This window comes from Chrysoperla carnea, chromosome 2, assembly GCF_905475395.1.
Source record: "Chrysoperla carnea chromosome 2, inChrCarn1.1, whole genome shotgun sequence".
NCBI classification, from domain to species: Eukaryota; Metazoa; Arthropoda; class Insecta; order Neuroptera; family Chrysopidae; genus Chrysoperla; species Chrysoperla carnea.
The window spans coordinates 82,555,808-82,583,606 of NC_058338.1; the positions used below are offsets into that span (position 1 = coordinate 82,555,808).

Here is a 27,799-nt window from a genome sequence, read left to right on the forward strand (position 1 = left end):
TGGTATATGTGTTTGTTACCACGATCACTCAAAAACAAAAAAAGATATAATTAAATAAAAGTTGTAATTTTTATAGCGTGCCCAGGACGTAGAAGTTTAAGTTTGAAAATGAGCAGCATAGGTCAATTGGATCTTTGTAAACGGTTAGAGATAGAACTAAAGTTTAAATATAAAAAAATGTTTCTTTTTTCGAAATAGTTTTTCGTAAATATCACTGTTTACTCGTGAGGGTGCAAATTAGGGCAATAATTTGGTGTTCACTTTCTCCAAAACTATAAAAGATAGGGAATTGAAAAATTTGCAAGTAGCTTCAACTAATTGTCTTGTGAAACATTCTCGAAAAACAAAAACAAATTCTCGAAATTACTTTACTTTCACACATTCTGTATGCAGGGTATTTCAACAATTAACTCAGTCAATTGTTTGTTTTCACTTGTTTTTGTGAAAATTTTAAAGTCCATAATCTATGCAGATAACATTAATTATGACAATATTTGGCATACTATCAAATATCCATGTAAACAGTTTTGGTGAACCATTATATTTTATAAGAAATGATTTTTTATTAGCGCACTGAATAGCTAAACCTATCTAATCAAAACAATCTTTACTGGTACATGTATGTATTGTAGTTTGTACAATACTAGACTTTACATAATCTAATAATTATTATAAACCAAGTTCAATACATTGAATTTAAAAAAAAAAAAAAAACAACTTAATATGTATTTGAATAATGATAAAAACAATAATGATTCTATAACATGAAAACCACCTACTTATTAATAAAATACCAAACAATTCTTTAGTTTATTCAAAGACCTTCTACAATACAGACAGACAGTTGATTCAAACTTCACTGATCAACAACTCATTATTAATTGTATTATTGTTACAAGTATTCTTATAGATAATAAAGATTAAGTCAATCGTCTTATTATTTATGTGTTGAAAAAAAAAATTCATTCAAAAAGTTTATTAAAAAAAAAAGTTTTTATCAAAAATAATATTATGATTATTATTATTACGACGCTAACAAAAATTGAAAATAAACAAAAATTAATAACAATATTTTGAGATTAATATATCAGCGTTAACACGCAAGTCGATCACTAATATTTTAGACTCTCTCACAGTCATACTCAGTTGAGAAAAAAAAATTCGTAAATATTTTAGTTTAATATAAATAAAATTTTCATTTAATGTTTTGGTGTTTATAAAATAAAGTGGTGTTTTTTGTTAGTTTTACAATTTTAAATGTGATTTTGTGATTTTCTTTTGAAATAATAATACTTCGTGAAATATAGTCAAAAATCTTTTCGAAGGTAGTTTTTCTTTTTTAGTTATTTTTTAAAGTTTTAAATCAAGTGAACTTTTCCTAGTAAAATTGTTTAAATCATTTATGAATATCTTTCGTTTAACTCACTTAACGACACTTAAAATATTTTTAGGACTTTAATAGAAAATTTAAAGTTTGAATGAAAATATAGCTGTAATTTTCGTCATCAATTTGGTAATCATTGAGGCATATTGCATTTTCTTACTTATTTAAACTGGTTAGCCGGTTAATGGAAAATTTGTTAAAAAACTTAGCTTCAAGAAAGCATTTAAATTCAGGAAATTGTTCATAAGTGTTTGATGTTTCTTATTCATAAGTTTTTGATGTTTAATTTTCTATTAAGTTCGTTAACATAAATAAATACGTTGAATTCTCAAAAAGTATTTTGCTCAAATTTTTCAATTACAATAAGAACAAATTTAATTTCACGAAGTCTTCACAATAATTGAATTATATTTTATTAAACTTAAAGTTCTTATCATTAATCTATTTCAAAATAAGTTTTGACAATCTTTTCTCCCCTGAAGGCTCCGCCAAATTTGAATTAAGTTTTATGAAACTTGCAATTCTACCATAATTCTATTTCGAAATGACTTTGAAAATATTTTCATCCTCTTCCTGAAGCCTTCTACAAATTTGAATTATGTTTTATGAAATTTGCAATTTTACCATAATTCTATTTCGAAATGAGTTTGAAAACCTTTTCCTCTCCTAATGAATCGTCCTACAAATTTATTATGAAACTTGCAATTTTACCATAATTCTATTTCGAAATGAGTTTGAAAAACTTTCCCGCCCTTTCCTGAAGCCTCTATTATTATAATTATTATTAATTTTCGATTTAACCGGTAACTTAAAAAATTAGTTCCGAGAGTTATTGGATAAAGATTGTAGTAATTAGCCCAAAAAATTTACGATAGCCAGTTTATTTGACTAATAAACAATCACATGTTTTTAAGGGAATTGTCTAGAACCGATTCAAGAAATCGCTGTTCAAGCGATTTTTGTATTTTTGGTGTTAAAATTACTTGAAGTACTGAGTTTTATGGTAAAAAAAACCACAATTTTTTCTCGATTTTTCAAATTTTCTAAAGAAAATTTTCCAATTTTCTAAGCCCTCTTTCGAAAAAATAGAAAAATCCACCAAAAAAGTTGTCAAAGTCATGTTCGTTTGACCAATTGTCGAATATTTTTTATATCGCTATTTTTATAAGATATTTTTCTTCATCAAATGAAATTGATTTTTGTGGTTTTTGGACCAACTTTATATGATCCAAAAACCAGAAACAACCAAAATTTCGAATATGTTGATAATTTTTTAAGCATAACTAACGACAAAATCTCAAATATTCACTTAATATCGATTAAATTGCAAAAATTATAAAGCAACTTTTGTTTGCAATTTCTTAATGATCAGTATATAAGGTATTTAAAACTAGAGATAAACAAAATAAACCATACACAAATTAAAGAATTTCGAAATATAACTTTTAAAATTCCGCTTTTCCCAACATTCGGACATCATAATGTCGGATTTCGTGGATAGATAGGTACTATAGTAATCGCGAATATTCGATATTTCGTCACACGCAAGCAAAGTTTCATTGTATGACTTTTCATTTTTAAGTCTTTTTCAATTTTAAAATGAAATTATTTCCACACTCACATTCCAAAGTAACTTGAAGAAAATTATATTTAGAATTTAAAAAAATTTGAAAATGTACTACTTTTAAACTGGCACAGATTTTTGTTTTAAACATATATGTTATTAATAAAAAAAATGCAAATAAGTATATTGAACTTGGGGACCAAACTATAAAAATTTTATCCCACGTAATTCCGTTGCTCATTATATCATTTATATTTAGAACAGAATTAAAATTTATTCAAAAAAAATTTTCACCGCAATAAAAAATAAAATTACCATAAATATTTAAATTTAAAATCAATCCCAAATTAATATAAAAAATTTATTATTAGATTTGTTACAGATAAAAATTTAAAATAATATAATCTACTCAAAAAAAATAAAATAAAATTTTAAAGTACTTCAATCAATAATTTTCTTGGGAGCCATCATGTTTTGGAGTCGACGATAGTGAATAATCGATTTCTAGCTAAGGATGTGGTTAGAATCGCCTTCAAAGCGTGATGGCTCAGAAAAAAATGATTAATTGGGAGTACTTCAAAATTATTATTAGTTGGGTTTTTTATTTTGGAGTTGGTTCTATTTCTTGTAAAAATAATTTATTTTTTACTTTTTAGTGAGTTTAGGCTTTCCTTCATACGTAATAAACAAAGTCACACATATAAGTCAAAGTACCATGTAGAAAACACTTAAAAATTCAATACTTTTTTCAGAGGTATCTTTAAAATCTACTGAACCGATTTGAAAGAAACCGAAACCTTGAAAGTATAACCACTTTGAGAGTATATTCTTTCAAACAAAAAATCGGCCTACAATTGGCGTAGTATAAATGTACAGGGTGCTAAAGTTCTAACATCATGACTACATCAAACGATAGATAACATTAAAATAAAGACAATTTCTTAATACACTTATAGTTCGAAAAGCGTCGTTTCCAAATACAAGTTGTTGAAATTGGAAATACAAGTTGTTGGAAAAACAAAAACATTTTCGTGATAATAGCCAAAAATGCCTGATTATAATTTGAAATTTTAGAGTATGACCTACAGATTCTTCATGATTTAATCTTATACTGATAATTGATAAAGTGACATCATCTCATTTCGAGAAAAAAAATCCTGGTACCACTGGCTTTATAGCAAAAACAAGAAAACTATGCAATTCCCATTCTTAGGGCATTATTTGCCAAATTCCCAATTTTTCTAAGTCGCCGTTTTGGCAAAGTTCACAATGAAATTTATGTATCTAGAAAGTGTGTAAAGACTTATAGCCAAGTTTGAAGTCCTGTTCTTATAATTTGGACCACCCTGTATAATTATCATTATTCATTAAAATTCAATAAATCAACTACAAAGTTTTAAATTTAATTATAATTTAAAGCCAAACTATCGATAACAAAAAAGAATTGGGTCAAAGAGTAATTAATTTATTTTAGAATTTTATAATAATTGATTTATTCATTAAATTTTATATTTTGAATTATTCAATAAAAATTATTTCATTGCGTTCAAAACATTTTTGTTTAACACTAAAAATAATTTAATAACTTTTTTATGGTAATTTAATTTCGATTATTATCAGAGAAAACTTTTATAATCAATAGACAAAGGATAGACATATACATCTTCTTTATTTTGAAACTATTTTTTACTTTTGATGCATTTTGTTTGAAGTTTTTGAAGGTTCTATGTTTGACATTACCTTGTGTCTATATGCTTTTAAGGGTAAGTTTATTTAAAACTCTCTGTAAATTAGTAACAACAATGTAATTAACACAACCGCACAATAGCTAGACATGACAGCTATGTGTTCGTAGTAACCAAATCCTATATTTAAAGCAAACGCAAAGAAATGATCTTTTAATTCGTCTTTTCGATTTACTTACACGATTATATATTCCAACTAAGTACAATTTAATTTTCCATCTATAAAATGCATGGCTTTAAATTAAAATCAATCTCTTTCATAGAAGTAAAGATTTTTTTTATTTAACTTCAGTGATTTTATATCAATGAATTCATATTTTAAATTCAATCCCATTCTATTTGAAATACAAATATTTATTAGCTGTACTTGTTCCAATCATTATGAAATTGTGTGAAAGTATTATTTATTTCAATATGAAACGGCCAACTTCGGGATGACGTTGTCATTTTTTTTTTCAGTGATGCAACTGACCGTTTAGTTTACGAAAAAAACAATAAACAAAGATTGCTTTTTGACGAACATTTAGTCTAATCCAAAAGTAAATTGTACAAGCAGCATGGTTGATCAATTTACCCAAGTGTGACCACGTGCTGCTTGCTATACTGTGGCATCTTGCCATAGTGTCATAGTGTACGAGTTGCGAGTTCGAGTCCAGGCAGCGGCAGTGTGAACAATTATAATTAGTGGGGGTGCAGAATTGATCACATTGTCGTTGCTTGGATAAGAACGAAGTAACCGATTGCACCCACATCATAAAATAAACGGATATAGTTAATAAACAGTATAACGGATGTAGTTAAATAAAAAAAATTAACAAATAATGATGTGGGTGGCCTCTGTTAAGGCATTTGTCAGAGAAACGGAGGTTAAACCCCGTAAGCAACTATACTTAAGTAACAATCCTTCAACCCTCCTTCCGTCCATCAAGATGAGAATTCTATATTCAAATTTTCTACTTAAATAGGCCATACTTATAAAATCGGTTCATATTCAGTGAAGAATTCATAACTTCTTGAATTACACTTCAGTGAAGTTGCGGATATAGCTAGTTTGAATATTAAGTTTGTTTATAATTTCAGTCAATAAAACTCATTAGCAAATAATTGTGAATTTTAAATATTTATATTTAAAAAAATGAGTTTATTTTAATTAATTAAAAAATATTGATTGTATATTTTTATGAAATTTAACATAAATAATTAATTTGATGATGTTTATATTTCAATATTTATATATATTTACTTTTTATAGTTAATAAAAAAAAATAGTCTGCACTAGAATATTTTTATTTCCAATCTAATTGTTTTCGCCATTAAATGCAAGGAATTCATAATCAATTTATTTATTATCTCTCCACTTTATAGACCCGCGTAACTCTTAAAGAAGTTCCCAAAAAATTCACGTTTTCTTAGGATCACTTTTAAGTCGTGTATACATTCTCATTCTCATTAATGCCCTTTATAATAAAAAAAAAATGGAGTTTAACCTCGGTTTCTCTGACATATACGCCTTATAACAGAGACCACCCAAATCATTATTTGTTAAACTTGATTTATTTATCTACATGCATTTTTACAATTACATTTTGATGTGGGTGAATTCGGTTACTTCGTTCTTATCCAAGCGACGACAATGTGATCAATTCTGCACCCCTATTAATTATAATTGTTCACACTTCCGCTGCCTGGACTCGAACCCGCAACTTCCCAGTCAATAGCCAAACGGTCAAAGACTAACGCCTTAGTCTGCTCGACCACTGAGCCGGTTCGTAATGCTCTTTATAAGCAGCAAATATTTTAATATAAAGAAACTGATGATAACTGATTTTCTTTTAATATTAAGGCATCAATATTTCAAAAATTATGGTATATGCATCGACAAATTTTACTTCTTTTTATCTACTATTTTTCCCAAGTTCTAACAGAACTCGCCCTTAAAATTTGCAACGTAAATCTCAAACATTTTCATACATTCTCTTTTTTTGGGAACGTTCTAAAGTTCATTTTAAAAGGGAAACTTTTACTCCCAACAAATATTTATTTATTTATATGAACTGTTTTGCTTATTTTGAGCTAGAGATTACGCATAATGACGTGAAATTTTGAAACACTCTGTAAATGTGTCGGACAATGCAGACAAACAGTGACTTAAATCTGAATTTAAAGATGTTTTTACAATAGAATTTATTATTTTAAATTGCCCTTTTAAAATTATTTTACAAACACTGAATAAATTGTTGTTTTCGACTTTATATTAAAAAATAGGTAATTATTTCATAAAAATATTTAATCAGCAGTTTTAATATAAATATTGAATTGTTTAATTTTAATGAAAGTATATTACTATATTAGTCAAAATAAGAAGATGCCCGAGTTTTATACAGTTTAGCAAATGTAGCAATATATATAATTTCATGACTGGGAGTAAAACTGGTGGAACATTAAGAAAAATCCCATGAAAGTTGCTACGAAATTCCGAATGTTTAAGAATTTCTTTTTACTTCAAGAGATTTTAACTCTCAATTAGCTACACCACTTGCTACAAATGAAAAGATGACCGGTGATGAGCACTTACTTAAGGTGTTTGTTTGTCTCCGTACAATATTATAAAAATGTTGTGTATACTATATCAACAGCAATAGTATGTATGTATACATATGCTTAGTATACATACATAGTCAAATAAAGTTCTTTTTAACTTATAGCCATCTCTCTTCAACCCTTATACTCTAAATATAACTGTTTCTGTTCAACAATAAATTTAAATAACTTTGAGTAATTATATCTCTAGAATGAAATGGTCAATAATTTTGTTTTTTCAGAACAAATAGATGAATGTTCAGTTAGTTTTTTGAAAATATCTTAAATCTATTTTTTTACAACCTCTCCTACGCTCTCCACGTTAATTATCCAAACTTTAATTGAATCTATCTCGAGTTAGAGATGGCTAATCGACTTCAAATTGTATTATTATATTCTTAATAAGTATAAAAATATTTAGAATTTTTAGTCGCTATTCCCAGAGCGAGACAACAGCCCCAACATGTTTAGTGAGCGATCTTGCGAAAAAACAACCCTAGTAGGTATGGTTAATTTAGCTTAGGGTAGGGATTTTTTCCTCCTTAATTACTTTCTTCAAATTTTATATTAATTCATATATTCTTTGTAATTTGAAGGTTTGCCGTATCGTATAAAAATTCCGCCTATAATTGACTTCATGTGGATTATTGTAGACATAGCACACCTTGGTAGCAAACAGTTTAGAGCCTAGTAATTATTTAAATTTCTTTAAACAATAGCTTTAAATGATTCATATCTTACATTTTTGTGGATGTCAATTTAAGACAAAGATTCCTTGCGTGTAGAAAATCGATCATTATGTATATTTTAGAAAAAAAATTCCTATTACTTATATTTACTTAAAAAAAATGAACAGTTTCAATCATTATTTATAAATTTGACCATGAAAATAAGAATTTTAAAATATGCTTTCGTCATTTATAATAAATTTTCTTTGTATTATGATTTTGTAAAATTGCATACCTGCATCATCTACTAAAACATTTTTTTTCACAATCCTTCCTAAGTAACTGTTTGTCTGTCTGCTTGCTTGATTTTCATGGCTTAGCAGTCGAATTTGGTGAAATTTTGTATGGGGGTGTCATGAACACTGGGAATAAATGACTAAGCATAGGCTACTGAAAATCAAAAGGGTGAAATAATAGCTTAAACTGAAAAATCTTAATACTTTATTAAAACAAGTGAAAACAAACAATTGACTATAAGTGAGTTTAATGTTGAAATACCATGTGTAAAAATAGTTGAAAGTCAATGCTTGCATTATTTTTTATAAATTAGAAAAGTTTAAGAAACTAACACAATTATGGCGGCCTTTCGAGAATGTTTTATTAGATCACTCTTTGAAGCTACTTGAAAACTCCCTATCTTTCATAGTTTTGGAAAAAATAGACACCTTTTGAATTAGACACCAAAAATAGACATAGTTTTGTCTTCTATCTCTAACGGTTTCCAGAAGGATCTCAAGGATCTCAAGGATCCAAGAACCAATTAACTATGTTGCTCATTTACGAACTCGAGCTCACTTTTTACGTCTTAAGCACGCTATAAAAATTTCGGCTTTATATCTTTTTTCATTTTTGAGTTATCGTGATGACAGACGGACTTGATATATATCAAGGTATACTAAGTTTAATTTCAAGTTTGTAACGTTTAAAAATATTGATGCTACGAACAAATTTTTGGTGTAGGTGTTCATAAAATCATCCAAAGAATCCATTTTCATTTGTCCGTCTGTCACGTTTCGTATATATTTGGCTTTGTTGGCTCAAGGATATTAAAAGAAAAACGAAAATTCTTCAAGGCAAGGAAAAATTTTGTATGTCAAGAAATGTTTGTTCTTATAGGTGTGTTTTTTTTTTCGTAACAAGAATATTATTTTCTTCCTTTTAAATTTTAGGTTCAAGAAAATATTTCTTGCGTTAAGAAACTCTTTTTCCTTGTGTCTGTATACAAACTTAAAACTATTGAATTAAAATTTTACTTGTTTTTTAATTAATTGTCTAACTGTATCTTTTTATTTTTTAGGGAAATTAGAACTGTCTATTGAAGCTGGCGGGTAACGGCTAGTAAAATATAAACTATTGATAATAAAATATAAATTAAAATATTAATATTTACTGTGCGTACAATAGTAAAAACAATAATATGTATTTCAGGGTTTAGTTGCGGGTTATGAGTTGTTGTTTACAAAAGCTGTTGACGTATTGTCTATACACTGTTTACAAGTATCATTTTTCACCTAAATGATTTTCTAAAAAATCAATGAAATGTAATAATTTTCCCATAGTGAAAATTAATTTTATACTTGTATCACAATCTTACTAGATGAAAGAGATTCAACTAAAGGAAATAAAATATAAACGCTTCAACGATTCCCAGGAAAACAATTTCAGTTTACACAATTTAAGAAAACGAAAATAATCATTTTACTCAAAAATATGTTCACTATATTCTAGTATTCCGTTGCTAAATTTCTAAAACTGAACTCTTTTTGTCTTGTTGTCTAGTTTAATCCAGTATCCTTGTCGTGTCTGAAAGTACGGGCTAGTTTGCGTTAAATCCGGTAGTTTTAATTGTTAGCAGACTTGTTTATGATGTTGGTCTAATGAATAATCCGTTCATTTGATTATCGAAAGTTTGTGACCTTGAGCACCGAACGCAACTTTGTTAAAAATCGAAAAAACCGTGAAACTTTTTGGGACGTTTTTAATTAGACTAAATTTGCTACAATATGAGACTAGAATTGTCTCCGTAGACCCAATAACTTTCGACATAATGACTTTCAAATAATCATTTTTTCGAACTTCAATTTTTTGCAATATTTTGTCGTTCTGAATGAATTTTGACTCTGATTCTTTGGAAATTTGTATCAGATTTACGAGCGGTTGCGAAGAATTAGGGTCAATGAGGGAATTTTTCACAGTTCTTGACGAAGTTGCATTCGGCGCTCGAGGTCACAAACTTGGATTATTCATTGGGCCAACATCATAGACAAGTCTGCGAAAAATCAAAACTACCGGATTTGACGCAGACTGTGATGTATAAAGTTACTGGACTAGTTAACTAGACTAGAGGTTTTAAATTTTTACTTACTCTCGAATTTTTCAGCCTTTGACAAAACTAATAAATTATATCGAACAGAAAATGTTAATTAAAATAGAGAAAAGGCGCTAATTTCGACTAAACTAAAATTCCCACTTTTACACAACACTTTCTTTGGGATATCGCAAATGAAGGAAAAGTCATTTGGCAACAAAAAAATTCAGACACAAGGTCCATATAAGAGACACTATAGGGATATCAGAAGCTAATAAGATTGGGAAAATGTTGCAACGTTACAAATTCTGAATAATTCTACTTTAAGCCATAGGGCAAGCCAGTTGGGTAACATATGCTTTCAATATTTTACACAAACATTACTCAGTCGGAAATTTCGTCCAATCATTTATATTTCTTTGAGTCATTTAATTAGCAAAAAAAAAAATTAATAAAAATTTTAATTAATTTAGTACATTCCGAAGTTATAAAAAGCTGAGACAACTTTTTTTTTTAACTTAATTGGTAAATAAGGTAATTTACGTAATTAGAAGTAAATATTTTTTGTTTACATTAATATTCCAGTAATTAAGAAACTCTTTCAACGTATTTTTTATCATCACATTCATAAAACAAATTATTAAATTCATAAAAAGACAAACAAGAGATGTAATTACTAAAATAGTTTATTTATTATTTATATTTGTTTAAGGATGTTTCTCGGGAAGGATCAAAATAATCTCGTTTTCTAAGGAAAATTTTTAAGTCGTGTATATGCATGCATTCTCATTAATAAGTATTTAAAATTTTTAATACTCCCTAGGTACGATGTTTTTATAAATTTGACCTGTTAAAGTTTCCGATGAGCTGTTAAAAGGCTATTTTTCTTAAAAAAAGTTTGGAAACTAATATTTATTAGTTAAAAACATGACAAATATTTGCCTTTAGAGAAAATTACAGCAAGTGGCACTTGTTTTTCAATAAGATACATTTAAGGACGTTCATGCGTTAACCTGTTTTGCTATGTGCGTTCATAGGGAAACAGTATGTAACTTTTAAAATTTTAAATTAATAGTAAATAGAAAATTTTTTTTGAAATTCTATTAAAAGTTTAAATAAATATTAACTGGTAAAAGTTTCAAGTATGGTTATCGATATAATTTTTGAAAAATATCGATTTATATTTTTCATTTAGTCCCATGTTAAAACTTACTTTTAGTCATTTTTTAAACTTTAAAAAAATTTAAATTAATTCGATAACAGGTTATTTTTCCTGTCTTAAATCATAGAAAATCATTTAAATTATCGCATTATCATATTGTTTTTTATTTCTCTACTAATATTGTTGACGCATGAACGTCCTTAAAGTGTATTATTGAATGGCATTTTTGTATTATTTCTTCAATAAGTGATTTTTTCTAAATCTTTAGACATCAATATTTCAAAAGCTATGGTATATATCGAAAAATTTTACTCTTAATTTTCGTCTAATTTTTACTTTATCTCTATATATTATAAATGGGAAAGTAAGCATGTTTGTTTGTTTACTTATTTGTTACGCTTTCACGCTAGAACTAGCGAATGGTTTTTGATGAAATTATACAGGAAATATAGCTTATACTTCAGATTAACACATGAGATATAATTTACAAAGATATAATCATTAAAAAAAAAATTAATTTAATTTGACATTTGACATTACCATAAATTACAGATTCCTGTAAAAATAGTCAATACGAAATATTTCACGGCCATCTTCTCTGACATACTCAATGAATAATTACTATAATACATTTAAAGAATTAGAAAACCATACATATTTTACATGTGTAAAACAATCCTTACCATTATTTGTAGTGTTATAGAAAGGAGATAAGCGAGAGCAATCTTTATCAATCTTTACTTTTAAACCCAGCGAAGCGGGTGGGTATCACTCTAGCTATATTATAAATAAATATACCTAACATTAATATAAATATATATGATATAACAGTTATATTATAAGTAATAATCTAGTATTTTCGATCGAAAAAAAAATCGATATCGGGGTTTTAACGAAAACACACGTTTTGAGGGTCGCTGATTTCAAAAAAGTGGTTTTTAAAGAATGTTGTTTCCGTCGCTATGTCGGTATGTCTGTTATCAAGCCGGAGCCTTCAATTTTCAACCTATTTTTCTCAAACTCGGTACATAGGTTCGGTTTGGTCATAATTCCAGACGATTTTTTCATTTTCCCTAGGCCTTTTTTCAAGGGTACTTCCTTCTAGGCCCAAAACAGGATTTATTTGGTTTTATCAAAAACGGCTCTAACGATTTCGATTAAACTTGGCACAAGGCTAGACCTTAAGGGCTAGGATTGGTATAAGCCACATATCCGGGGAAATTCGAGAAGGTCACACCCTAGGGAAAACCTATCCAAATACAGGAAAATGGGAATTTCTAGGGAGAGGCTGAGGGGACAGCAGTGAAACTTCGTATCAGGGTTTATATCAACAAGGTCCTGGGTTTGATATAGCTCCCCTCTGGGACGCCTCCCCCTTTACTCTATCACTTTGAAATTCGGATATGTTATGGATATTAATATTCTACCTGCCTTGGGTACTTTAACTTTTCGAAAATCCTATTCATTTTCCCAATTTTCATTTTTTACATCCAGATACAGTGCAGGAATAAGAAAAATTTCTATAGTCCCAGGGACTATATAAGCGTGTGTTTGCAACTAGTTCTAAATACAATTTTTTCGAAAAGATTAAAAATACGGTTATGAAGATATCGATGTCACTTATTTCTATAATGGATACCCTCATGTCATATTCCCGTTGTGACATTTGAACAAACAAATGAAATTAATGATCCCATATACTGAGACATTATTTTTATTATCCATTAAAAACAAAGATGTGGAAGGCACAACCGACCAAAATCGGTTTTTTCATAACTTATTTCTATAAGGGATACCTATAACATGACATATTCCCGTTATGACATTCGAACAAACAATTGAAATTAATGATCCCATACATTGAGAAATGATTTTTATTATTCATTAAAAACATTTTTAGTATTGTTTCGATAAAAGAATATTTAATCATATGGATGCAAATTGATGATGCCACATATTGTGAAATAAATTATGTTTTTCAAAAATAATGTGAATATTGTTTTCAAAAAAGAATGGGCAATTATATGTCAGCTTGAAATAGTAGACTAAACAAAAAATCGTATTAAGTTCATTGACTTGTGATTGAAAAGTGTCATATGAAGAAAATCTTGGCCTTCAAATTTAAACAGTGTGATCCAATTAATCGTTTACTGAAAATATTCCAGTAATGGAATCTTTTAGAATTATTATTTTACCATTTCATACCACGAGCACATTTCTGTCCAAGAAAAACAAAAAATGTCCTGATCATGTGGGCCGGGTGATTCCATATGGAACTGGCACTATATCTTAAGTGGAATACGTTTTATTTTGCGTCATATTTTGTAAAGAGCTGAACTAAAAGGTAGAAAATAATTTCTTTAGATTCAAAAAAATCATTTTATCGTAAAAAAGCGTAGGGTGCTAAATTTCAATTGTTGTAAATTTTTTATAGGCATAATTGGTAAAAGTAAACTCAGTATAAAATATTTTAAAAAGCATTCCACGCCTTTTTACGATAAAATGATATTTTTGAATTTAAATAAATTATTTTCTACCTTTTAGTTCAGCTCGTTGCGAAAGCGTGATTTTTAGTTTTTTTTAAACTATTCTTTATTTTGTGTTTTTTAGGCTATTATTTGTTTATCAAAAATTCAGTATAATATGGTGGGAGCGCAAGTAAATATATTTTCAGATGTGGAAAAATCCTGATCAGGATAATCAAATAAAATTATTAAATTACTGTATTGTCATCGATCCTTGATAAGTATGTCAAATTTCGTTACATAACATACCTATGAAGCGTATAATAAAAGCGTGTTAAAAATGCACTAAAATGCTATTTTTGTCGGTAATAAAAGTCACTAATAAAATTTAAAATAATTGTAATTCTTCGTCGTATTTTTATATAAGGGACATTTTTTACATTTAAACTTTTTTTTTATCTCTAACGGTCCTACAGACTCAAGCACGCTGTAAATATTTCAGCTTGATATCTCTTTTCGTTTTTGAGTGATCATGCTTACGGACAGACAGACGGGCAGACAACCGGAAAGGACTAATTAGGTGATTCTATGAACACCTATTCCAAAATTTTTTTCGTAGCCTCAATATTTTTAAGCGTTACAAACTTGGGACTAAACTTAATATACTATGTATATTTCATATATACATGATATCAAAATAATATTATTCTGAACGAATTTAAAGTAATCTTGATAAGAAAAAAATTATTGAAATCACAGAATTTAAGATTAACATCAATAAGTATACTTTTAAACTAAGCTGAATAATAATAATAATATTCAATAGGTTTTTATTAAATAAGTTATAATAATTAACCTATAGAAAGAATAATTTAAACGAACAAAATTATTACTGAAATAACCGGACTTTGTTCATGCAATAATAATCATTTTATACATATTTTATTGTATGTTTCAATGTGCAATTCAAAAGGTACAGGAATGTTTACAATGTGCAAAATTATCGTGTTAGATGTTTTATTGAAATATTCAAGTTTTCTAACTTTAAAAGTTTCCGATGTAGCCTCTGTTACTGGATAAAAGGTAATTAAAATCTTTTAAATAATCAAAAATATGCATTAAAAAATATATAATAAAGTTTTACGGACACAGTACAAAACATAATTAATTGTTCATAATTCATAAAAAAATCATTATTCATAACTATTTATTGCAAATATTATTTATGTATTATTTCTCCAGCATGTTTTTTTCTGTCCATACCTTATCTTCCCTATTCGTTTATCAAATTCCATGATTCCTAATTTTCAAGCTTATCATGTTGGCTTCTGAAAAAAAAATAGACTCACGGTCTAAAAATATACTGCTTAGGAAAAAAAACAGGCTAGGTAAATAAATAAGTTTAACGTAAAAATATCATTTTAAGAATGTAACTGCGCCAGGGCAAGTTTGGATAAAAGGATTGATTTTTTTTTAATATGAAGTTGAACTAAGTTTATATCATCAATTCTGAAAATTTTAGGAGGGGTTACCCGATTATTTAAATAAATAAATGATTTCAACAGTAAGCATTTTTAACATTGATCTTATAGAAAAACGGTAGTTGAATGATATGTTTTCATAAATTTCTCCAAAACTATTTGGTCGAAATTTAAAAAAATATATATCTTATATATTTAAACGAGCAATTCTTGTATATATATATATATATATATCAACGATCTTGGAAATGGCTCCAACGATTTTCATGAAAATGAGTATGTAGGGTTTTTTTGGGGCGATAAGTCGATCTAGCTAGGTTTCATTTATCAGAAATGTCGTTTTATTCGTCTTTTCATTAAAAATTCATCAGGCATCTATTGGTGTATAACGTAGTTAATGAAATACAATGCAAATTATAACATAACAAAAAGGAGGCGTTTGAGTAGTCTAAAGTGAAAAATATGACTCTTGCTGACATCTATTGGCGAATAACCGAGCAAAGCTCGGTCATCCAGATATTTTAAATTAAAGTTAACACGCACACGATATTTACATCATGGTCTATTCGACTAATTTTGATATATAATATGTTCCATACATTCGTAAACTAAATATTGACAAATATCTTGTCTAGTAATCTTAATTAAAGAGAATTGAAAAAAATACACTCGAACCAGGACTCGAACCCGGACTTCTTGGATTCATGTCAAGCGTTTTTTTCAATTCTCTTTAATTAAGATTCTCTTTAATTAGACAAGATATTTGTCAATATTTAGTTTACGATGTATGTAACATATTATATATCAAAATTAGTCGAATAGACCATGATGTAAATATCGTGTGCATGATTAAATGTAAACAACAACAATAAGTAATAAAGTTAACATCTTAATAAATTATTGAAAAAAAAACTAAGGATGTATGAACACGTTTCAAATTAAAAAAATTTTTTTGATGGTCAATTATGTTATAACTTGACAATATAAGACGAAAAGTAATAATACAATTTTTCGATATCTGGAGTAATTTTCAAAATATTGTTTAATTATTTAGCTTTCGATATTTCGAAAATCAAGGCAGGTATCGAAAAATTTTATTCTTATTTTTCGTTGATGAAGTTATACCAAAATTCATCATCAAAGTTCACCAGAATTCTAAGCTTTCCTAAGCGCTCGTACTACCTTACATAAGTTGAACTAATAAGTGCATATTAGGCAAACATGTTTCAAATGTAACAGTTTTCATAGACGTTCTCCTAATACTGAAGACAATTAAGAAGTAACAACATATAATTTCAAAAAACTATTTTTATTAGAAGAACGATTTGTATAAGAATAAGTACCTTAAACTATGCATTCTAAAAAGTCCTTTTTTTTAATTCCTACACCAAAATTTTATTTTGAAGTAGATTATGCATCGGTCTGTGGAGTTTTTGATCGTATCTTTGAAAATATTAGTTTGGATCAACAGATTGTAAATAATTTTTTATACGATTCATATTGTTTATTAATATTTTCAATTCATTTTCTACGCATTTGGGGGATTTTTTTATTTATTTTTTTCCTATTTGCAGACAAAAGTATTGATTTAATCATTAACATATTATGATGACCTAACCTCTAACTATAAAAATTTTTTTTAAACAAATTAATTTGTTAATTCATTCTGCCGCAAGTTCAAAGTATATTTATTTAATTTTTGCAAACCGTGCTAAAAAATTTTATGAGTTCAAATACTGAAAAGAAAGACCATGACCTTTATTATATTTTTCAATTCCGCCTCATCAATCAACAAGATCGCGCTACCTTCATAAGATATCAATAAAAACGCGATTTCAGTAAAAACAAGTTAAAATTCATCTTTTCTTTTGTAAGTTAATATTATGATAGTATTTCTTTGTTTTTGCTGATATATACGAAGGTCACTTGAATTTTTTATAAAAAAAAGTTGCATAAAATAAATGATTTCAGTGTTTATGTAATACACTTTTTTGTATTATGATAAATAATTAAATGTCTCAGATCTGTAAAGATATCAAAAACAAGCCGAGAAATAGTAGAAAACTAGAAGAAGCTAGATAAAAATGGTACCATTCTACAACAAACATAAACAAAATGCAATAAAGTGAAACTTGAAATAGAAGAATCTATAGACATGTTATTATGGTTGAAATTATTAAGTTTTTCTAAACGAATACACAATTTCTATTTAATTATTGAAATAAATACCACGATACTCGAAATAAAATTGTATATTAAGTAATTTCATTTACAAAATATAATTAAAAAGCACACAACAGAGTTACATTTCGCTAAATATCGATATTTAGATTACAAAACAACCATCGTCAGTAGCTAAATTTAGTCATATAACACATTGAATAAATTTGGTTACTGACGATGGTTGCGTTACAATCGAAATATCAATATTTAGCGAAATGTAAGTCTGTTAATTCATCCTTATAATTTCTAACTAATTTATATCATAACAAGTAAAAAAATCGTATTTATAAATATTTTTTTTTCTCCGGACGTTTTAATTGCAAAAAATTTTACAGATTAAAGAGCAGAAGTTGATAACTTAACGGATACTAACGCTTGTATTAACATTTTTTATAAACTTTTTTTAGATAAATGAAAAATAACACACAATGAAACCATATGCTGTATTAATTATTAATTGCAATATAATATTTCAAGGTCGGTGTTGTCTAGATTATTTTGAAAATTGTGGGTGGGTAATCATGTTATGAAGTAACGCTTTAATAGTTTACGCAATTTAGCACAATCGATAATAATCGAAAGAGTTTAGCGTTTAAATGTATACAAAATTTAGTAAACAAACATAAATACTAATTTAATGTCAAAAACAATAATAATCGAAATAAAATAAACCGTTGTTTATTATTAGGATTTTTCATGTCCTACCCTTATGAGCGTAAATTCGTGAACTAATTTTAATAAAAAAGCCTCATTAATTATAAAATTTTCAGGTTACAAAATTTTTATTTTTACATATATCTTTTTTCTCTATAACATCTTCTTATATATTATTATTCTAGCAACTTTTTTTCTGTCCCTTATCTTCCTTTTTCGTTTATCAAATTCCACGATTCAACGCTCATTTTCAATCTTATTATGTCTAGGTTTGACGAAAAATATACTCCCGGAAACGCTAGACAAATAATTTGAACGAAAAAATTTCATAAATTTGAATAAATTGTAATAATATGTTTATTAGGCAAACATGTTAGTCGTTACAGATGCTCTGCTAATACTTTAGACATATAATTACTATTTTTATACATGTTCTCCTAATATTAATTTAAGAACTTTTGATTTTTTTCACCACTTTTCTACGAAATTTGTTGTTTTTTGTTTTTAGCCAAGGGTTTTAGGTGTAACTACGGGAAAATATATTCTATACGGTTCGAGCTAGTTCGTTATATTATTTAAATGCGTTCATTGCAGTGTACCCTATATAATTTTTTGATGATAAAATGGTCGAAAGAATGAAAAACATTTGTGCTTTAAATTAAAAATGTTAATGAACTATATTTTAAGTTAAGTGACCTCATCATTATGGTAAATAAACACCACAATGCAAAGACCTACTAGTTGAATTCACGATACAAATGATTCTATAAAAACACACACACGCAGTGAATTAATCTTAATTTAATCGAGTTCTAGTTGGATTTATATACCGGGATCGGGAGCGGATCGCAAAATCACTTGACTCATCGATAACCGGCCTAAACTTTGTAATAAAGCAACTGTGTAATAAACAATGGGTTATGGGAACCCTATCAGACCGGTTTCAAAAATGAAGAAAACCGCAATGCAAAATTGGGATACCAACTTGGCCCATAAGGTAACCGGATAATTTTCATGCGAAATTGCATAGCTTTGAACTTATTCAACCCCCTAGGGATATCCCATACATTTCAAGAAAAATACACCATTTTAAAATTGGCATATCTCGGTCAATTTTGAAGCTAGAAAGTCGAAAAAAAAAATGTATAAAATTAAATCTGCTAGAACTTTTTTTTTTTAATTTGGTGATTAGTTGCAATTTGTAAAAAACTGATTAAAAGTTAGTTAAGCACCCCGCTGAGTGGATTTTTTGGTACGACGTTGATGATTTTTTATTTAATTTTGTTGTGCTAGTACTGATCTACATCTTCTGAGCATCCTTTGGAATACCTTTTTTCAAAATTGTGGATACCATAAATTTATTTTTCTTTTAAACTATCATTTTTATAAATACTGAAAACTTCCGCATTCTTCCAATATTAAAATGTTTAATTATAATAATATATAGAATTTATTTTCTACTTTGGTCATTACGGTACAATAATTAATAAATGCCACAAATTTGTTTATAAAATATTATAAATATAATAATTATTTAATATCCTTATTTAAATACCAAATAAATTAGTTGTTTATTTATTTTTTACCATATAGCATCTCAAGCAAAGCGAACTATGTCTTTTTAAACTGATTAAATAAATTAAAATATACTTAGAATTTAATAAATATTTTTAAGAATTTTTGTACTATTTTTCTTGATAATTTTTTATTTAGTTCTGATAAATGAGGTTGAAATCGTACAACATTATTTTTATCTTCATAATTAAACTAAAAATAAATCGTACGATTATCTTTTTATTCGTAAAATGACCAAATAAAGGTTATCTTGAAATGAATTAATTTAAATTACTTTGATTCAATTAAATGATTTGTAATGCATTTTTTTATACATTCTGGTACAATTACATACAGAATGATAAAACTAAGATAAAATTCTTAAGACAAAAGTTGGAAAGAATGTTTTTAGAATAAAATAAAACTAATTTTTAGATATTAATTTTTGTTTTCGAGATATTAATTTTGACGTAAATTAGTCCGGGCTATTAAAGATTACTTAAATGATTAATCTTTCAAGAATTTCCTTAAGTTCGATATTTTTAGAATAAGTCCTCATTTGTCTTTCCACTAGAAAATTAAAACAAGAGATGAGGTCATTTAAGGTTGTTGCCTCGCTATGGGCATACAAATTTGAAGTCGATTGGCCGTTTCTAACTCGAGATAAATTCAATTAAGTTCTGACAATTAACATGGAGAGCATAGAAAAGTTTGTGTTTTTACCAAGTTATTTAATTCTAGAAAAAAAACTAGATTTAAGATATTTTCAAAAAACTAACTAGAACATTCATGTATTTGTTCTGAGTTTAAAAAAAAAACCAAAATTATTGAATTCATTCTTGAGATATAATCACTCAAAGTTATTTAAATTTATTATATAACAGAAACATTTTTATTTAGAGTATAAGTCGTGTAAGAGAGATGTCTATTATATACAGAATCACAGATGTCTATTATTATTATTTATCATACTGAATACATACAGTGCAATACAGTTAAAACCATGTTAAACCTAATACTATATTAGAATATGTTTGTGTGCTAAGCATATATATACATACATACATATTATTATTGCTGTTAAAGTAATATACAACATTTTTACAATATTTTACGAACACAATAGCCATAAAAACCACATCTGCTAAATTGGAATAATTAATTAAAATTAATTACATAGTATCTAATTAGCGATATACCAGATGAAAAATAGTGTCATTAGGGCATCATGCAACTATTTATAAATTATTTTATATACAGACAAAAAAATCAAATTGACAGTAATTATCATTAGATCAACAATACAAATCTAAGAGATGTTTATTATTTTTACTCGTCACACTAAAATAAGAAAATAGTGTTAAGAGCATATCACAATAATCAATTAATGACTTAATAACGTAAAAAGGTGTTTATGTGACTTTTTCTCAATATATGTAATGTTAAAATTTTTCCAATAACAATTTATAATAATATTTTGATTACTTTGATCAATAAATTGACCTGTGATTGAATTTTTGAGTTTGCCAAACTACTAAAATAATCCTTAAGCATTTCTTTTACGAAATCTTAAAGACTAAACTGTTAATAACTCGGAAATTGTATAAAAAAGGTAATTAAAAAAATAAAAATTCGACTGTATTTAACAAAATTTGAAAAGAAAGAAACAAGTCGCTGTATAAACTACTGGACTTGTTGCTTTGTTCTCAGATTTTATTAAACGCAGTCGGGTTTTTTATTTTTTTAATTATTTATTTTATTTTAGTGTCCCAACACTAAAAAAACCCTCTTATTATACTATATTAAAAATTTAAACCAATTTATTATTCCTAATTAAATTTAAACATATAATTTATATATATTTTTGTAATCCCCTTTTAATTTCCTTTATTTTGATACCCTATTAGATAGGTTTCGTTAATTTCTTTTATGAGGGTATTACTATTTAGCTCAAAAAATCCGCTATTTTGTTTGGTTTTTTCAAACACTAATCTACCCTTGAGTTTTTGAGAAATATAATGATACCTTAAATGTTGAAATCCATTGAATCCACTCCTTGACAGTTGGGTAAAAATGAACAGATTTGCGCCAATTTGTGTTCCTTATTAAACGCGCGACGTCTACAGAACGTGAATATTCAATGCAAACGAATTAGAATTTTCCCAACGGGTGCTCCTGTTACGCGTTATTTGTGAAGATTATCAATTTTGAAGATTCGTGTAAACAAAATTTGGAATCGCGAGATTTTTTTAAAAAAATGATTTAAACTATTTTGTTCTCGAAATTTGAAAATTTTTTACTAAAATGCTAAATTGCATATGAATTTTTCTTTTTTAAAAATAATAATTAAAAATAATTTTTGTTTATTTCAGATTAAATAAGAAATAAATAATGGCGATAAAACTAATATTCTATGGTCTGTTAATAATACATCTGTATACGGGTGTGTCATGTGACATATTAGAAGAATTAAAAGCATCTTCAAATAAATATACTCCATGTTGTGCTGAACTTCCAAATATTATAGAAAATAAGAAATGTATAAATAAATCAGAAAATGATTTTAAATGTGAACATGGAAAGTATGTATCAAATTTGTTTATTTCGTTACGCATTCGGGCACCAGGTACCTTTTGAAGACCAATTCTATCGCGATATTCGTGTTCAGTGAACCCAAAAACCCCCGTATAACAAGTTTGGAATCATTTTCATCACTATTAACCAAATTGTGACTTTAATTTAAAATACAAATTTCTTATAAATCAATTTAGATCACAAAATTTCCTGACGCTCTAACGAATTGAATGCAGAAAACCGCATTCAAATCCGTCTTTCTGTTCAAAATTTTCGAACGTTTTTAGTGTTTCGTTTCTGCGACTATTTATAGAAGTTTTAAATTTTACTTTTACACTTTAATAAATATGGAGGAAGCGTAAACAAATAGATAAGAAATATGAATAATTTTAAAATAAAATAATTTAAATTTAATTTTCTAGGTATGCGATTCATGAAACCGAATTAAAATTTAAAAATGGAAGTATATATATAAACACTTATGATGATAACTGGGAAGGATTCACGTAAGTTAATTACTTTGAATGATTTAAAATAGATTTTCTTATTTTTAAAACTAATCTCAAATTTTCTTATAGCTCAGATTATTGTTTAACAACAATACGTAACAAAGGAATTGAGGAAATTTCTGCACTCGTTTGTTTTCCTGATTACGAAACGGAATACTTACAAGGTCAATTTTCAATAACAAATCCACGAATTATCATCTCAATTATTAGTGTTATCTTTGCACTGTTAACATTTTTGGTATATTGTCTTGTTCCTGATTTACGAGACTTACAGGTAAATGTTATATTTTATCTATGAATAAAATCATAAGGATCTCTTTCAAGAATTAATAGTTTTATCACCGGTATATCTTATAATCAATGTTACCAACAGGATAATATTTTACTTTTTATTTTGAAAAAAATAACAAAATTTATTTGTATTAGATTAAGGAGAGTGACTTGGCAGTAATAAAAACAAGTGAATGTTACAAAATTTAAAAAACCCCGAAAAATGTTTTCGGGTATGGAATTCTAAACTTACACTTGAAACATATCTAAGAAAATTATTAAATTATTTTTCTCCTTAAAGTCTTCTTTAAACTGAACCGATTTTGAAGATTATCGCCTATTTTTTAGTTGTTTCGGGTACGGAAACTCGCACTTAAAACATAAGTAATAAGAACACTCCCCTTTAAATTACCTTTCAAACGAAACAAAACATCAAAATCGGTTCATCCGTTTAGGCGCTATGATGCCACAGACAGACAGGCAGACATACACACATAGCGGTCAAACTTATAACATCTCTTTTTTTTGAATAACTTATACAATCTCTATACATTTATTTCGATACTTTTTGCCGTTACGATGAATCCCTCCATCGTATAAGCGTTACCGGTACTTAGATTCTTTCATGATTTTCCCTTGAAACATTTATTGAATTACTTTTTTTTTGTAGGGAAAATGTATAATGTCATTTTTAATATGTTTATCGGTTGGTTATACGTGGTTAACCATTAACCAATTAAATGTACTGGATAATGAAAGCCCATTTGTATGTTACATGGAAGGTAAAATTAAAGCAAAAACTTAATATATTCGTCATTTATTTAAATTGATTTTATTTTGTTTTAGCTTTTATGTTATACTTCTGGATGATCGCAACATTTTTCTGGTTGAATGTAATATGTATAAATGTTTGGCGTAATGTGAGGTAAGAATAAGCACGAGCATGAGTTGAAGTCCGACAAAATGATTTCCTTGAAATTTAGTAGGTAGGGGGTTTTCGAGGCGAAAAATCGATATAGTTAGGTTTTATTTTTAGAAAACATCGTTTTCTCTTCGAAACGGCTCCAAAGATTTTCATGAAAGATAATGTGCAGGCCGTTTTGGGGGCGAAAAATCGATCTAGCTAGGTTTTATTTTTAGAAAACATCGTTTTCTCTCCGAAACTGCTCCAACGATCTCCGTGAAATTTAGTAGGCAGGGGTTTCGGTGGCGAAATTTCGATCTAACTAGGTTTCATTTTTATAAAACATCGTTTTATCTCGGCTTTTCTACAAAAAAAACTAGCCAAGCTCGGGCATCCAAGTACTGGATAATATTATATGTGTTGTTATTTTCACACAGGTTACATCATATTACAATATCCGATCCGACCATGTTCAAAATATTTAATTTTTATGCATGGGGAATGACTGCATTAATGTTTCTCATCCTGATAGTGGCACATCATACACCCAGTGATTTTTTGAATCCAAATATTGGCGTTACTACATGTTGGTTAAGCGGTAAATACAAATTTTAATACAAAAAATAATTTTATTTTTCCAAAAAAATTTGTTAGTTTAGGCAGATTTATTTTGAATAATTTTTCTTTTTTTTTTTTAGGCGATCTTGAAAGTTGGACATTTTTCTATGGACCGATATTATGTTTGCTCATAATAAACACAATATTATTCATTATCACTGGTTTATACTTGTGGAGTGATTACAGTGGTCTTGCACCAACATCTAAAATCGTTTCTCATCGTTATAAGTAAGTATATTTTATTATCGCTCTGTTTAAAAAAAACTTCAAAGTTGTTTTCGGAAAATCGTTTTGTCATGTGACAAACCGATAGCTTAAAATAGAACTGCACGATAATAGACTTAATTTGGATATCAATAATCGTTAAATAAATAGATGGATATTAAGAAACCATAGTATTTGACAATAATACCGTCCAAAAGAATGAATTAAATTAGTTGACATTCATAGCCCACTCTTTGAATGCTCTTGTTATTCTATAAACCATTGCTTTTCTTTTACCGCCGAACCAAAAATAGGGATTTTATAAATTTGACCTAGCTGTGCGTCTGTCTGTGGCATTGTAGCTCCTCAAGAATGAACCAATTTTGATTCTTTTTTGTTTAAAAAGGAACTTAACGAAGAACTACAAGGGAAAAAGGGCATTTCGGGGTTTTTAATTTTTGTAAATTTCACAAAGATTTAAGATTGACGACACTAGTGATTTTTCAAAACGTGAAAATCGCTGAAAAGCTTTAAATAATATTTTTTTTAAGAATGAAATATGATCCTGAATTGCAAGCAAATAATTATTAATTTTTTCAGATGTCTTTTGTACTTAAAAATATTCATTGTAATGGGTGTAACATGGCTGTGCGAGCCAATTTCATTTTTGGTCGATACAGTAAAAGAAGATCCCAAAGAAGAATACATATTATTGTAAGTAAAAAAAAGTTAACGAATACCCCAAACATAAAAACCCCAAAAGTCCATTAATACCCCAAAGATATAAGCAATATTTCAGTAAGTCGGATTGCCATAGGTCGCGGTAGGTGCAATTTGTTTTTACACAGAATTTTGTAAAATCTACCAAAGACCCGCCTAACAGTCAAATAATTTTTGTCTTCTCTGAATCACTCAAAATAAATCATCTAGACATAGAAAATGTAATAAAACAGAAAAAAATTCTAAGCAAAGTCTTTAGAAATTTTTGTATCTTAGATACGACTGCTAATATCACAATGATAACTTTGTATCACTATTTAAACTAATGAGAAATACCTTAAATAAAATTTCGAAACAAAATATTATTATTATCATGACAAGAAATACGGCAGATCAAGCTGTGCACAGCCATATCTGGGCCATTCGACTGTGCTCGGCTGAGAATCGGCTAGAACAGAGTTGGGAAGGATGGTGAGACTCTTGACAAGACACAAGGTCGATTAAACTATCACTTTCATAACTTGGGAATCTCTGACTTGGGGATATCAGGCCTACCCGGCTTGTAGAGCCTGATGGAGGAAGCTGAAATCTCCATACATCAATCCTTCAATCCTGGTAGCCACCTTGTTGTAGAAGTTGTGGGCTTTCTGTGAAACGTCTGGCCTTGATAGAATACTATAGCTTCATCTGTCTAAAATAGCACCTCTTACCCGGAGATCTCTCTCGATTAAGATAATTTACGAAATTAAATTAATAAAAATCTCATTACTAAAACCATTTATTTTTGCAGGAACATTGTCGATTATATCAATTTATTACAAGGTGTATTCATATTCATCATATTGGTATTAACACGTAAGCGTGCTTTACGTGGCTTAGCACGTACTGAAATATGTGGTTATCGTTTAGCACCAGCATCATGTGCAACCATGGAACGTTTAGAAGAAGATTTTGATGAAATACTTGAAAACGATTTAGAACGTAATGTCAATAATACAATAATATCAGCAGAAATTAAGTGATTTTATACCAAAAAATAAATAAATATAGGCGGCCATAGTGTAAAGTGAAGTGCATAACTGAGTGAAGTGGAAGTGAATATAACGTATCTCTACGAGAGACTTAGAAGTTTTCTATTTGTATTATTTATTAAGGAATCGAAATATTTCAATTTATAGTCAATGGATGTGGTTTCAAAGTAGTCCGGTCGTTATCGCTGTTTTAGCTGTGAGACAAAAATGGGGTGTATGGGGGGCGTCCGCATTTAAAAAGCACGTGGTAAAAGCGGAGTATTTTTTAACCACAGTCCCGCATAAAAAAGTTTTCGTTGAAGACGAAAGAGGAAGATAATAATATACAAAAATATATATGTAAAAAAAAGAATTTGAATTAAGGTAATACCAGCATGAAATCACTTGCTTCTCCAAACTGAAGCGATTTGGAAAATCACCGCCATAGCTAAAGAACACGCTCAAAATCGGTCCATTTGTTTAGTCGCTACGATGCCTCACACAGACAGACATCCACGACGATCAAAATTTTATCACCCCTTCTTTTGGTTCGGGGGTTAAAAAAGGAGAGTTGAAAGAAATGCTTTTAGAATAGCATAAAAAACTAGCACCACGCCGTTTTGTTTTCGAGATATTAATTTTGACGTAAATTGGTCAAAATTGGGATCTTAGGCATAATTATCTCGTGTTTTAAACAGTCAAAACCTCTGAAACTTTAAGATTGAATATTAAGCTCTATTAAATTCTTAAATTTAATTTCTGTCGAAAAAAATTTTACCTTTTAGCATAAGAATTGCTAATTCCATGCTGGTAATACTTTAAATCAATAGACCTTTTCATTTTAAAAAGTGATTACCTTTTGTTTCGGACAGTATGCCAAAAAAATCTTTGTCCAACTTATGACTGTCTGTCCGAAACAATAATGAATCGCAATTGAAATGAAAAGGTCTATGAAAGGCGTACTTAATTTTAAAATATATACATTAGGGTTTTTTTTTCTAGAAAAAAAAGTTGTTTTTGCATCGGATGTGGATGCAGAAAAACTATCCGATTCTGATGCTCTTAAAATTTTTACAAGCAGCTAATACATTTTGATTTTGAATTAAAATGTCTTCAAAGCAAAATTTGCTAACAAGGCAATA

The 27,799-nt window shown here is 28.0% G+C and overlaps 2 protein-coding genes across 2 annotated transcripts in view; one reads left to right on the plus strand and one right to left on the minus strand.

The window, feature by feature from the left end:
* The window catches only part of LOC123293746 (RNA helicase aquarius), a 95,707-nt gene that overhangs the window by 48,792 nt on the left and 19,116 nt on the right, over nucleotides 1–27,799 (minus strand). The window lies entirely within an intron of this gene.
* On the plus strand, nucleotides 1,219–27,521 carry LOC123293748 (G-protein coupled receptor Mth2-like). Its single transcript, XM_044874649.1, has 10 exons — nucleotides 1,219–1,325; nucleotides 22,221–22,430; nucleotides 22,845–22,928; nucleotides 23,001–23,205; nucleotides 23,872–23,983; nucleotides 24,048–24,126; nucleotides 24,543–24,703; nucleotides 24,804–24,951; nucleotides 25,528–25,641; nucleotides 26,438–27,521. The coding sequence occupies exons 2-10, from the start codon at nucleotides 22,240–22,242 to the stop codon at nucleotides 26,667–26,669; spliced, it is 1,326 nt and encodes a 441-aa protein (XP_044730584.1). The 5' UTR covers nucleotides 1,219–1,325; nucleotides 22,221–22,239; the 3' UTR covers nucleotides 26,670–27,521.

Excerpts from the sequence above, each read along its gene's own strand:
- LOC123293748 (XM_044874649.1), top strand. The coding sequence starts at position 22,240 with ATGGCGATAAAACTAATATTCTATGGTCTGTTAATAATACATCTGTAT. Across the intron at positions 24,704-24,803 it reads TACTACATGTTGGTTAAGCG|GCGATCTTGAAAGTTGGACA; the intron begins GTAAATACAAAT and ends TTTTTTTTTTAG. Across the intron at positions 24,952-25,527 it reads ATCGTTTCTCATCGTTATAA|ATGTCTTTTGTACTTAAAAA; the intron begins GTAAGTATATTT and ends TAATTTTTTCAG.